We start from the raw sequence: 15,067 nt of genomic DNA, 5'->3' as shown, positions 1-15,067 counted from the left end.
TGTGGTCGAAAACTTGGTAACTCTTATTTCATTTCCCTATACATCTGATGCAGTATTCTAAGAGTAATTTGTTCATCGTGATCATTATTACCAATTTAAGCATAGAAAGTCCACAATTATTTATTTCCATTCTTTCCATTCTAAACAGTCCATTTTAATATTAATAGTTATTAAATGATCAATTAACAAGGGAAATTCGAGCAGGTGGTTGAAATGTGCGATTCTATCTGTTGTGTCTATCCAGAAATGTTGGTTCTGTGGGGTATCAATTTTTTCGACGATATCCTTCAAATAAGATGAAAACCTACTTGTCAGAAACAAGACAAAGGTTGTATGTTTAGCAGAAGGGGTGCAGAAGCACGTAAAAGAATACAAAATTTACAGGAGAAATGGATGATGTAAGTACTTAGACCTAATATAACGTAGCCAAATCTAATCTAATCTAACCTAACCTAGCATATCCTAACCTAAGCTAACCTGAACTAATCTAAACTTACCTAATATTAATAGAAATAAGCGAAATTTTATCATTTTTTGAAAAATTATGCTGGAGCCCTACACTAACATAATCTAACGTAAATTAACCTAACCTAAACTAAACTAATCTAATCTAATGTGAAGAGAAATTACCGAAATTTTAAAAAATTGCCGGACCCCTCTTTGCTAGACAATATTATAAAACAGTTGTATCTCAATTATTCTTCTTCTAGGTGTAACCCACGTAAGGTATATAACGTCGTTGAAGATGTAATACCTCGTATGTCCAATTTGTTAGTTTTTCAGGAGACAAAAAAATGTCAATATATATATTCACAATATTAACATTTCAGACTTTCTAAAAGATGTTTTGTCCTTTAAAAACATGCTGCTACAGCGCATATGGCTATAATGCATTGAAGTCATTGACATACTAGGTTTCACCTGAAGATGCCAACAATAGGTATGGAAGCAAATGCTGTAATCGATTGTTTCTGAACAATTGATGTCTTGTGACGCACGAGGATTTGCTAGAACATGGGTTATTGTTTTCTCATCAGGTTCATGCCAAAAACTCAAAATCGCGAAAATTGACACACGTGGGTTCACATCTTCAACGTCGAAAGTGAAACCCTGATTCATCTATTACATGAATATTAAACTTGATAATAACGTTGATGTTAGTATGTAGTTTTGATACTGTTTGGAGGAAACTAAATGTCCCATAATTCGTCTCAAGTGTATTCAATTGTTTTCTTATAATGGTTTTATTAGGTTGGCATTCTGTTCGTTAAAGATATATCTTTCAACTCAATTTTTTTATGCATTTCAATGATAATTAGAACTCTGACATTTTATACAGATACGTAAATCTGATTACAATATAAGATTTTCATGTAATTTGGACTCTAACTTATTGTTTAACTGCAAAACTAATTAAGATTTTCATAAATGTATGTAATTAGATTCGGCAGGTCTGTAATTCTTTGGAGGATTCTACTTATGTTGTGTTTTCACTGTTTTTTCAATGATTTGCCTCCGTTGATCACGAATTTCACGTTGGTTTTGACATAGTGTCAACAATTCATATGATTAGAAGCAATTTATGTTATATTGAAAGAGTATCATATATATATTTATAAGTGTATCATATCAAAGAGTATCATATCATATTTATAAGTGTATCATATAGGAATATTTAACTATGAAGCACAAACGGTTCGTTCATCAAATAATTCATACATAAAACAATACATGAATACGATTTAAATATCGTACTTAATCAGCGCCGTGCCTAGGAAAGGGCGATGGTCCCAGGCGTCGAGGGCAAAATTGCGTAAGGGGGCGCAAAATTCGGGAGAAAAAGGGAAAAGATGGGAAAATTACTTGGAATATATGTATGGGGGCGCCGTCGTATACCCTCGCCCCGTCCACTGATTTTCCACGGAACGGCACTGTACTGAATACACCAATATTTCACTTTCATTTGTTTAATATCTAATGCTAGAATACAGAGGTAAAAGTGGATTTGAAAGGTGGGGGGAAGGTAGGTAGTGGCATGACGTCACGCCGTCCCCTGCATATCTTTGCCCATTGTAATTTTTTAGGAACTGGGGGATGCCGTACATATTTTTGAAGGTGGGGTGAGGCCCTCCCGCGCGTTCCCCCGCACTTTTACCTCTGCTAGAATAGATATGCAACAAGATTGAATGCAGTGTTTCTGTAGTGCACGAATTTCGTAAACAAAAATGGAAGCTAGTGGCTGTTCTTCTTTTGTAAGAAACATTCATTTCGTCGAGGACTAACCCCAAATCTAATCTCCCATCATTGCCCAGGCCCACCTTCCCTTATATCTCCTTTTCGTTACTTGAATGCCTTTATGAAAACGTTCGCCGTGGTCTATACTAATATGTCGTAAGTTCTGCCTAAAAAAATCCAGGTGTAAATAAAGCATGTGTAATTTTAGAGACATTCTACAGCCTAATGCTCTATATCGATCAATAAATGTTTTAATTTATTGATCAAATGCCTCACTTCGGTTGTGCACAAGAAAACCAGTCACTAAATTGTGTCCCAAGCATTTCTTTCCAACTCAGTCATTATTTGTTTCTAGCTCACCACTCTTTAGCATCAAACGAATTTGTGTCATTGTGAAAATACTACACAGATTTTTGTGTCTGACAAAGTATGAAATATTTGTTTTATATACTGAACAGCAGCTGATTCACGATCCAAAGATTTTATAAATTGTTTTGCTAATCCCAACTTCATAGGTAATGTTAGAGAATCTTCCCTCTGGAGAGCACCCTCGTGGCTAAGCAGTTAACACACGCGTCTTTGGCGTGGGAAATACGGGTTCGATTACTAGCGGGAGCTCATGTGTTTTGGATTCCACGTTAATCAGTGGGCCCCGTATCATATAGCCTCGTTGCTGAAAGGAACGTTAAATTTAAAATCGAAATTCTCTCTGGCAGGGTCGGATCCAGGAGTTTCTGAGAGGGGTAGACCATAACTACCAAAATAGCCAGTCTTATTGAAACTCTTCAAAGTGACATGTGACAATATTCTTTACACCTGATACATAGAACGGGGGAAGGTATTTTAAAGCGGGCCGTATGTGATATGCAGGAAAAATTGACCTCTCTTGCTGGCTTCTGTTCCTCTCTTCCTTATTTGACAAATTTTATATCGCTTTACTCGGTGAATCCTTTTCCTTCAACCTTCAGAAAGTCGACTTAAACTATTGCTTTTGCATCCCCTCCCCCTCCTTCTTTTAAGCCCCAAACAGAAACATGATGGCAGAAAGTTTCGGAAAATGTTGTTATTTTCAGTGCTAGCTTCTCATTTTAGATAGCGTATATTTACAATGAAGGGGGTGCACGTGCATGGGTGCACCCCCGTAAATCCGGCCCTGCTCTCTGGGCAGTAAAGCTGCATTTATCACACTATGTATTCCAGGAAATAGCTCCTTTCTTTTAGCCCATACGGTTTTCTTATAGGTCTAATGGTGGCTAGTTGCCCTACTGTCCCAAATACATAGAAAGCAGGAGTATTTTGTATATTCACTCTGTAATTCAAGAAGAAAACAATTATTTTGACATCATTACATACATCCCATTGATGTTTTTCATATTGAATTTTCTCCAGCATGAGCTTTACACTTGAATAACATTCTTTCAGGTGGATCGGATATGCGAGTGGTATTGAAGAATATTGGTTACCATTATGAAAAGAACTGCGTGCAGCCTACTTTCCGAACTGTCATTCTTCAGGTTCATATTTGAACCCGATTACATTAAAAAAAAAGGACCACTTATATCAAAATACTAGCAGAGTGAATCTTCCAGAGTAAAATAACCTGAAAATTGTTGGCGTCTGCTTCTGTAGTTAGATATTTTACCTGTTTGTTTGTAGCAAGCTCCACTTCTTTAGTCGCAATGGTAAAAGTTCCGACCTATTTTTCCGTAATTGTAGATCTCTAATAAGATCATCTAGTTCTTTTTGATTCAGTAAATGAGTTTTTTTTTTTACTATTTTCCTCAAACAAAGATTTGACGGAACTGACGTAATTAGTAATCTATTTATCGAATTCCGTTTCAATTGGAATTGATGGAATAGGGAGATCCTTGCTGTGCGGAAAAGGTACTCAGGAGAACAATCTGTCAGGGTATTGAAGTTATTCATTCTTACTCTTCTTGAAGTATGACAAGTCGATCATGCAAAAGCAACAAGTATCGTGGTGGTTGGGACAATCTCTACCAACTCGAAGAATGGCAAACGTCATGCTTTCTTCTACTTCCACGCAACTAATGTTGCAGCGTTGACCGGCAGCTACCAAAAGTCACATGTGGTACTTGGCGGCGTAAGTGTACCTTAATTCTGGTGACTGAATCTCCTGCAATTTGATTATTGCTCAGGCTACGTTTAAGGTATTTACACATTTAATGTAAATTTTCAGAAGGTGTTTTTCCTACTTGAGGAATTACCCTAATTTTAGTCGATGAAAAGTGTTCTTCTAAAAAAAAGGTATAAAACAATAATTATAGAAATGATCCAAAAATGGATTAAAAGCTTGCGATCTTGGCCAAGAATTTTAGGAATGATAAAAAATTGTATCAAAAGACTGCGATCTTGGAAAATAATTAGTTTTAGGATCAGGGGCCACAAAACTTTGGAACGGCTCCTAAATCAAGTTTTCGTATTTTTGTGGAATAAGCACATCATACTGATTAAATTGATAGTTTTGGTTTGACTACACTGTATATAGTTTTCGAAATATGGGTCGCACAACAAAATGTTTGAATGAAATATATTGAATTTTTTGGATGATTGGCCACAAAATTTTTGAACGCACCTAAATCGAGCTTTCGTATTTTTTATTACAGAATAAGCATATAATTCTGAGTAAATTGTTAGTTTTAGTTTGGTTACACTATATGTAGTTCGCGAGATATAAGGCCTAGAAGAAAAGTTTTGCCTTAAATGTATTGGATCTTTTGATCCAAAATAAGTATATTAAAATTCCTCGGGAAATCTTGTAGTACTATCAGAAACAATATTAAGTGTCTATAGGATGGAGGTATAAGAAATGATAGCTCTAACCTATAGCTACTTAATATTGTTTCTGACTGTACAAGGAAAATAAAACGTGCTATCACTGAAAATCTAGACATTAGGAGAAAATCGATGCAGGATTCATATGCAGCGGTTTAAATATGTAAATATTCATCAAAAATAATCATAAACAAAATCACCAGTGTTAAAATAATAATACACCGGTGTTACGTATATGCGTTAAGCAAGTCAGTTAATTGAGCATTATTTTCAATAGATGACAGAGAGGTTCGGTGCTAATGTAAATTCTTTATGTGGCATCTACAAGTGAAAACTTATAACTTGTTGGCTTCCAGAAGTGTTAGTTTATTTAATGGAATGATTTTCTTGGAAAACGTTTGAATTAGCTCCTATGGGTCTTATAAAATATTATTAAAAATAAAGTATGTACGCTCGTATATGTGTTATATGAAACGTACAAAGTAACTCGTAAGAAAAATGATGTGTGAATACTATATGTTATAACTTTAATTAGCAAAATTCGATTAAGTACTCACAATTGCTGTATCACGTACCAGTTCTTGTGGAAATGATGGCATTACACCAATGTACACTCAAACAAACGATAAACAACATGTTTCTTGACATTTATTATTTATAATTTTTAACTATATGAACCAATAAGAAGGTCATTAAATGTGTTAGGACAGAAAATAGAAACCAAGAGCTGAAGTAGGAAATAAATAACTTTCGGAAGCAAAGAAAATAAACATAAAAAAGAACCCATTGTACTTACTCAGAAGTTTATCCTCCAAATCTTCCATTTATGACTGGATGATAGTATTCTTGCAGTAAGGTACAACAGTAATCTGCTAGAAGATTTGGTGACTACCCACCACTATATCTTCTTTCGATTGCTGCCATGTCTTGATGAAACCACTCAAGTTGTTCATCGTTGACATCGCCGAGATTTGGTGAAAAAGAAGTCCAAATTTGATTGCAGAGAATAAATCTTGAGCAACATGTTCCACCCCATTGCATGATAAGTCCATAAGCATTCTGTCAATAAGTTCTTTGTAATTCGGACCCCCTCACATTCCCCAGGAAAAAAAGCTCCAAATATCCCTGAATGCAAGTCAAGAAATGGTGTCTGTGAGCACTATCTCGACAGTACTGTCCTTCATTATGTCACGAATTTGAGGACCAATGAAAATTCTTTCTTTAATTTTCTTGCCATTCACCTTTTGAAAGTAGGTACTAGAAGCCGTTGCCAGATTTAGTCATTATTTTTACAATGTTTTTCATCCAACTTTAGATGAAGCGCTAATAAAAGAACACTGTCTTTGCCAACAAGGAGTACATACGACACATTCTAATGAAAAATGAAATGTTTAAGTCTTACGTCCCAAGGTTATGCCGGCTAGGCTAAAGAGGCGGTAATGATGAGAAATGAATGAAATGGTGGAATGAAGAATGCAAACGAGAACCCCGAGAAAATCCACCACAACGCTCACTTGGCGCGAGCTGGGATCGAACCAAAGACACGACACATTTTATTCACCAGGTATAACATATTTTCGGACAGGTCCCTTTCATATAGCATAGTGTAGATTCCTAGCACTTTTATCTCAGATGTATAACAAACAACAGAACTTCGTAATCTTAGCTCGCATGTCCAAGAAAAGCCCCACAACATTTAGACCTAAACAAATTTTCTAATTGTGATTCCCATATCCAACAGTTTTGAATAGCTTATGCATGTCTTCGTAAGATTCATTTAATTTTCAGAATAATCAACTAGAATGAATGATTTTTCGTTTCCATTACGGAGAGTTACTTTAAGATTCGTTTCCGATGAGCAAACTAGAAGGTGAAATTCCACAGGTTTCTGATTCTTTCTAAATGCATTGAACAGTCCGTCAGACATTGGAGTACACCAGATTACTATTATCCATTGAAAAGTAACAGCAAATCTAAACTGACGTTTCCAGTATGAAATATGTGTGTGGGGCTGTGAGACTATTTTTGCTGGAGCCGAGAACCAAATAATTCTGGCTATCTCGTTGAAAGATTAAGATCTCGTATTAGGTCATCCAGCTCTTCCTACGAGAGAAGTTTTGGTTTCATGTGTCATCATGAATATGTATACTCAGGATCTTCGTAATCAGAATCGTGTGGTACATCTTCTGGATTATTTTCCAACATCCACTATACTGGTAGCTTGAGAACTGGAAAAGAATCAGAATGATCGACCGAGTCTTATGGTAGATTGCAAATTTGGGTAGGAAATAATGTGATTAGACTTAGTCGACATGACTGATACTTTCGTTAGACAAAAGTAACAATTCATAAGGTGATCTTTTGGTTCCCTCTATAACGTGGTATGGCAAACAGCATAGGCGAATGTGTCCTTATGTAACAATTCTCTCAAACAACAGCATCGCAAACAAAAGCTGTTCGGTGCCCAATTCTTACCTTCATCAGATACTATTCTTTTCAATAGTACAAAAGCATTCTTACAGTGACGTAGCTAGGGGGGCAAACGGGGCTTGTGCCCGAGGCGCCGGATTGGGACGACGCAAAATTGGGCAACTCTTTGGGGAAGCGTTATGGTTTGGTTTCTCAGGGGGACGCTAAGGCGACTTCTTACCCCGGGCGACTACTAACGTGTTTGCGTCGCTGCGTACTTATCTTGATCGGAGTAAAATAATCAGAGAACTAAATGTAAATACTAGATATGCTATTAAAATTGAAAATAGTATTTACTTACCTACATACTCCATTGTTTTTACAATAAGTAATGTTTTTCTGTGGATCACATAGCGGACCATAACTACAGAATTTGCCATGAAATCCTTCGAAACAATGGCATCTGTACTCTCTGAAAAATAGAAAAAAGAGTGACTGAAATATATTCTATGAAGTAACATGTAGATACATACATGTTATTATAGATTTAATAATAACAAATAATAATAAATTATTGCAAACATATAGATGAGGCAGGTCAAGCTCAGTATCAAGCGTAGCAAATAATCATCAATATATAACAGTCTCGCCCAAAACATTTGCACTTTCCTTTTTCAAAGGACTATCGTCCTATTCAATGAGTTTCTTGAAATTCTACCCTCACTGTACAACCCCCTCCCCTCGATTTTAATTGGTCTGTTTCTTTTTGATAGTTATCACCCAATAAATTTAAAATTAGCTGTTCTTTACAGCTTTTCCTTAAACTGTTGTCAGTGTAAAGAACTGATAACTCACCGATAGGAAATGTTATGAATGCATCTACTATACAATAGCGTTGTGTGCATATGCTCCTGAGTCTTACCTGGTCTCAGGGCACAGCGCACATTGAACGTTCTTGTCTAGGTGAGGTTTCCGTACCTGCAACCTAGAACGTATCTTCATTTTTATATTATTAGGGAGAGCATTTTGGGTGAATGAAAGGTACATAGTTTTCGAGGAGGAAATGTGCGAGTAGAAAGGAAACATTCATTCACAGCTAAGGCAATGTGTGAGGCTTTAATGCGAGTGCCTTTGTTTCTGAAAACGAATCTAATTTGAAATTTAATTCCCGATAAAATTTTGGGTTAGTGTTGGATTGGAAACAACACAGCCTAAAAGGAAACATTCAGATATGAGAGCAGAACGGAGAGTATATGTATAGAAACTGCAACTGACTCGGATTTGCCAATAAATGAGTACTACTTACGGATTTAGTTCCATCCATTCCAGTTTGTTGTAGTCTGTATTAACACTCACACTAACACATCACTAATACACGGTTCTTGAAGGTTATTCAGTGACACTTGTCTTAGTCCGAAAAATGAGGTGGGAAGGTTTTTAGTTCATTAAGCATCTAAATTGCTTGGAGATTAGCTCTGGGCGGCGACCAATTAGGAATCTAAACTCCAGCATCGTAGACTGCTAGGCAACCATCTCTTCCTTCTTTTCTGTATGGGCGAAGTTTTCGGTGATTTTCCCTATTTTGGGATGACCACGAGGGTGTTTCCTAAGGATCTGAAATACCCTAAAAGTCTATGACAGTCCTTTTCTCATTTTGGGTATTTTCTTCTTCAGATTCGTATATGCTTCAATAACAAACTAAGACAAATCGGAGTATCTCGCACACAGAGAAGTCGCGCGGTTGAAATATCGAGGTAAAAAGCTTAGTGTTACAAGTTCTTGCTTCTATTTGTAACTTCGCTCGGCGTTGTTCGAAGGATCTGGCGTCCCTACCTCAGCAAATCAATTGCTTGTGATGAGAACGTTCTCTTCAGTGTGTTTCCATCTTATGTCTGCAGTTTCATTGTATGTTTTTTTTTTCTATTTTCTGCTCTATCTGCATGTTTGCTTCCGGCTAATGTTGAACGATTGAAAGCTAATTGCATGAGACACGAAAAGTAAACGTTTCTATGCAATGGAAAATTAAATTTAGAATAATCGCGTTTCTTGATTATTTCCTTTGTACTCTTTCTTATTTATTTTGTTTTCCTTTTAGAAATTACAAATTAGATCTGTTTTACGATAGTGTGTCTTCTATCCCCGCCAAAATACTCATACTTAACGACGTATTTAAAAAGTGAGTAAACATATAAAATTTTATCCAATATTGTAGTTTTTAAGAAATACACAGACCATAAGGAAATTCGGGTAGTAGATGGATATCTACTGTTTCTTTTAGGACACCTGACATCTTATCCTTGCAACCAGCTTTTGGTTGTCTAGAGGAAGACATGTTGCTCGCACTAACGACCTTCAGAACAGAGGTTAGAATATGAATGTCAGTTAATCTGGATCTCGTTGAGGACTAGATCCTTTTCGTAAGTGATAAAGGTTGTTCAAACAGCGAAATATATCATGAACTGAGGGTCACAGAAAAATGAGTCAAGGGGCACATCTGGTCCACGGGCCGCGATTTTGACATGCATGACATAGATTAAAGACCTGCCATGCAGTTCGTATAAAGCACCACATAATAATAATAGCAAACTACTTTTTTGTATTTACAAATAGAAAGTTGTTTATATTATTTTTGTTTGCTTGCTAGGAATGCAATGTTTTCTTCCAATACTGAAACTGTGAGAGAATTGGAGTTATGTTTAAGACATTTCAACTCAAAAAAAAAAAAACTCTTGTTATATTTTCATTACTAGCTGAAATACACATTCTTCGCATGGGGGCTGTATTTGGAAGTCGACGCCTGTGGGAGTGTAACCATTCATCTCAGCGACCGAGAAACCTATGGATTTGACACAAATATAGGTCCTTTTGGATTATTTTTACGTTTCGGTAACCTCTCCCCGCAGGGGAACTTGGCCTGCAGCTGAATTTGAAAGTCATTGTAAATGGAAGTGTCACCATTGATCTCAGCGACCGCGAAAACTATGAATTCGACACTAATATCGGTCATTTTCTACTACTTTTACATGTCCCGGTAAACGTCCCCCTGAGACTCCGCAGGTTCGAAATTTGGAAAAACGCTTCGTCTTGGTCTGCGGTCTGGACCAAGGTACCCATGACCCAAATTTGGTAATTCTCGGTCCACTCGTATGATAATCAGACTGCACAAAGAGAGACAGACACACAGACAAACATACTCTTTATTTTCTTTATATTAGATTAGATATCAAAAATCAGTACATACACTGAGAAAAATAAGTGGTAACCTAGTGGGGGTTAATGGACAATTTAGCTGCTAGAGCCAGTTAATAATTTGTAACAACCCTTCTGAGACAAAAAGGTTAATTTTACGAGGTCGCCGGTAATCAATCAAGAAAGGTTACTAGAAAATGTGTAGAAACAATCCAGTGTTTGGTTGCTATTAACCTATAAAATAGGTTAGAAGGATGTAACTAATTCAAGAAGGTTAATTTAATTTAAAACACTGTGTTGTTATCAACCGATTTTCACACAAGGTAAATTTAACCCTCCGAAACTTGTTTACTGGTAACACTGCATTACTAGAAGTACAAACAGCAAGGTGGCCATTTGCAATTTTAAGAACGAAAAGTTTTAAGAATTATGAATACATCCGAAGGAATAGGAAAACAGTTATTAAAATATGGATTCTACATAAATTAATAGAGAAATGTGAAGGAAAGTTTATTTACGGAGGTTTATGCATATTCTGAGATTTAAATGAATAAAATGTTGTGACATGTTTCTAGTACAAATATCCACACTAGATAGTAGCACTACTAGTTATGTAATTGTCGTCAAATAATTCACACACTCGTAACAATAATTTTGTAATGTGTTCAGGAAACATAATGCGTTTTACGTTGCTTTACGGTACAAATACCAAAATCCTTTTACGTCTTTGCTTATAGGGAAGAGTATCACCCAAACAAATTCTCACTGTTAGTTGTTAAATACTTGTGATATTGGTGGCTTATAAGGGTAGGGCGTTACCCTTTAAACGGGATCACAACAACAACAACAAAAAAAGAAGTACATACTAGCAATGAAAATAAATTTAGGTAGTAATTATCTATTTTAGTATTGTATTTTTTGATGTGCTCCTGGCTGAATGAATATCTGTTACTGTTATTTATTAAATAAGTTATACTAATCAAAATACACGGTTAGAAAGCTGTCGCACCCTGTTTCGTTAACCGAGCAGTCGGTTATTCCAACATACTAACAAGGTTACCGGTTACAGGCTATGATTGATAGTGGTAACTACGTGATCGGTTAGCGTACCCCTGTGAGTTATTACATTGTAACCTAGCAATGTTAACCTGTAACGCAAGGTTACGATCACCTTCTCTCGTTAACCTTTTTGGCTTGGCTGCTGGGACACACGACTCTGTTGTCTATATATTGACAAACTAACTTGGTTACTGTCAACCTTTTTCTTGTTTACTAGTAACCTTTCTTTTTTTTGCGTGTAAGATAAGGTCATCAGATTACTTAAAGTGTTTAAAACATACAAAAGCATCTAAGTTCTACATTTTTATAAGAGTAAAATTAGAACTTGAGGAACGATTCTCTAGATATCGGTTATAATTTTCTACGTCACCAAAATTACGTTTCCTCGTTCATTTCAAATTTCTTTCCTCAAAAATAAGTATCAAGAACAATACGTTGTCTATATAGCTCAACTGATCTTGGTCATCCTTGGAATGAGGATAGATCGTTATCTTCTTAGTTCGTATGCGAAATTACGTTCATTCTTGTACAGACGTCTGTTCCCTGAGTTACTACCATTAAAGTTGAGGTTAGAACTTCCCAAATTTTCGGGGAAAAATCAATAATGCTATTTAAAACAAGGATTAATTATGAGAAAGGAACAGGTATGTTTAACGTGTTTAATTTTGAATATGCATAATAAATATTTGCTAAACGCACTGAAGGACTAATTTTCCGTGAATTACGAAACTCGTTAAACGTATATTTCCGAAATGTAGAACTTAAGAATTTGTCTTTGATGGGGTATTATAAAAATGTTGTTTTTCCATATGAGAATGTTTTCCTTCACCTGTGATCTGCTGTTCCATAATTTCTTAATAAATATATTTCTGGGTATTTATTCGTTTCTGGCATGTAAAATTTCGGGGGGACATCACAGAAAGTGATTTAAATGTTACTACCTAGCCCAACCTGTTTATTACCTTCGCTTCCGTTTGTTACGTTTCTTCTTACCTTCACGGACCTCCTGAGGTATATCAAGAACTCTGTTATAATCGTTTCACAGAATGAATATTATATTCCAAATAAATATAATAATAATAATTTTGCACTTTCCTTTTTCAATTGCAGAACAGAGGTGAACCGAATTGCAGAAAAGACCTAATAAACATTTCTCATTCTTTCCAATTTTCCTTATAGTCATACGGATTTGAAATATTGAAGGTATAACAGATAGAAACAAGTACTCAATTCACAGCCGCTACGATCCATGAAGAGCTATGGCTAGCCACATTGAGCACACTTAACGTGGTGCTGTGTGATCAGTGCATCAGCACTTGGACCTAAGTACAATACTTCTTAATTCACGTAGATCCTCAATCATCTCATTATGATAAAAACAATTAAATGAAATCTTCTAGTTTCACGACCCGTAATTATGTCTTGGAGGCTAAGGAAAATTATGATAATGAACGAAATACTGAATGAAGAAAGTGGTAGGAAAAGAAAGAACACGAGAAAAACAACGCAATAGTGGTTGACCATCACAAACCCCACTTGGGGCAAGCTGGTATAAAATCAGACCCCCACGCACTAGACGCTCTACCACTAAGCTACCACTTGATGATGGGTCAACAGCACAAATGTTAATAATACAATTAGAAGAACCAGGGACCATACAGTATTAAGTACCTACGCTAACAATTTAGCTATGCAGGTCAATAAATATTTAAAAAAAAAAAACTTGAGTAACCTATTTCTTTTTTGCTGTTATTATTAGCACCCACAGACAGTGTTTATACTTTGATATTTATGCTGACGAGAAAAAAAACCCTTTCCTTTAAAATAAGGGAAATCAATATATAACAAATTTGTTAAAATCTTATGTAGGGTTAACCGGAGCATCTGGGAAGTAAATTTTGTTTGTAATGTGACTATACAATACTTGCTCTGAGTATCATAAGAAAAGTGGTATTATCGGGATCATAAATAGAATATATTGCATATAAGCAGAATCAGTTTTTGATATCAATATAATAACAAGTAAGGGTTTTCTCCCAAGAATCGGGGATCCGGAAACCGCGCATATATTTAGATAGAGGAGGGCCACGAAGGAATACTGGTGAAATATACCGGACTGACAGCAACGGACAAATCCAATATGGCCGCCCGAAGGTCATGCCAATCGACTTTTGCAAGCAATCTCTCATCCACTTCCCATTAGCAGATTGATTTAATGTTTTGCAGATTGATGTATGTATGAACACTACACATCTATTGGTTTGAAATTTCGCGGAGGTTGACGTATTGAACCCAATATGGCCGATCAAAATGTCAATGTGTCAACGATGTCTGGAAAACGAATTGTACTATGGCAGTTCAAAATATCACCATCTGAAAAACAATATGGCCGAACAAAATCCTGAACCAAACAGCTCGTACTACAAAAACGAAATTTGGTGTAAAGGTCCATTACCACTAGTAGATGAGAAAAATAATACAAATGGATCACAATTTGTACATCGTGTATCCAATATAGCCGCGAAATACGCATATAAAATATAGAAAATACACTGTAAATAGTTCAGGTGGTATGGCATGAAAAACACCTACAATTCGCTATAACAGATTTTGCAGGTAAAATGCCAGTAAGTTAAAAATGTTGCCAGAGTCTGTGTTATCTGTTTGAAGTGTTACACGCAAACATATACTGTTCATTTATACTAATTTTTACTAATCTCGGTTACAACTTTTCGAATATTTAGATATCTATTTTCCTCCCCTTGTCTCTCTTTATACATATATCTTACCCTCGTCATCAACTGTTGTTGATTCGCTGCTGGATGCTGGTCTCTCCAACACCTTTCAGCAACTATCTACTTTGGCATTCTGTTTCCACGTTATTCCACAGTGCTCTTCATTTCGTCGCGCGACCTCGTATTTGAATATCTTCTAAGCCGCTTTTTGTCTATTCGTATCCAGTCACGGATGGCTTTCGCCCACCTGTCATCATTTCTTCTTACAAACTGTCCTGCTCACTGTAATTTCAATCCTTCTCTTTTTACCATTCTATCGGTCACTGCAATCTTCTTCCGTATCCATGCATTTTCTTCCTATCTTTGAGGGTTGCTACGATCACATCTTTGTATGTATGCATGATTTATGGGTGATTGGGTGCAAGTAAACCTTATACCTCATACTTCCGTAGTGCACAATAGACAGACGAACATCCGTAATTAATTTTTGCCTAAATCTAAATTATTTGACCTACCAGTAGTTTTAAATTGTTTTTCTCTTATTTTCAATACATATTTGGCGACAATAAAGTGGGGACATTATGAATATTTTGTCATGTGTTTATAACTTGCTCGTGATAATGCACATTTACACCAAATTTCAT

At 36.0% G+C, this 15,067-nt stretch overlaps 1 protein-coding gene across 1 annotated transcript in view; it reads right to left on the bottom strand.

The window, feature by feature from the left end:
- Positions 1-15,067, bottom strand: part of LOC145676060 (uncharacterized) — a 1,660,834-nt gene that overhangs the window by 864,336 nt on the left and 781,431 nt on the right. Inside the window, exon 5 of the mRNA XM_081746923.1 lies at positions 7,802-7,912. Within this exon, the coding sequence (XP_081603049.1) occupies positions 7,802-7,912 (111 nt within the window). The remainder of the gene's footprint in view (positions 1-7,801; positions 7,913-15,067) is intronic.

Source organism: Thermobia domestica, chromosome 18, assembly GCF_964235325.1.
Source record: "Thermobia domestica chromosome 18, izTheDome1.hap1.1, whole genome shotgun sequence".
Classification (NCBI taxonomy): domain Eukaryota; kingdom Metazoa; phylum Arthropoda; class Insecta; order Zygentoma; family Lepismatidae; genus Thermobia; species Thermobia domestica.
This window is presented reverse-complemented; position numbering and strand designations above follow the sequence as displayed.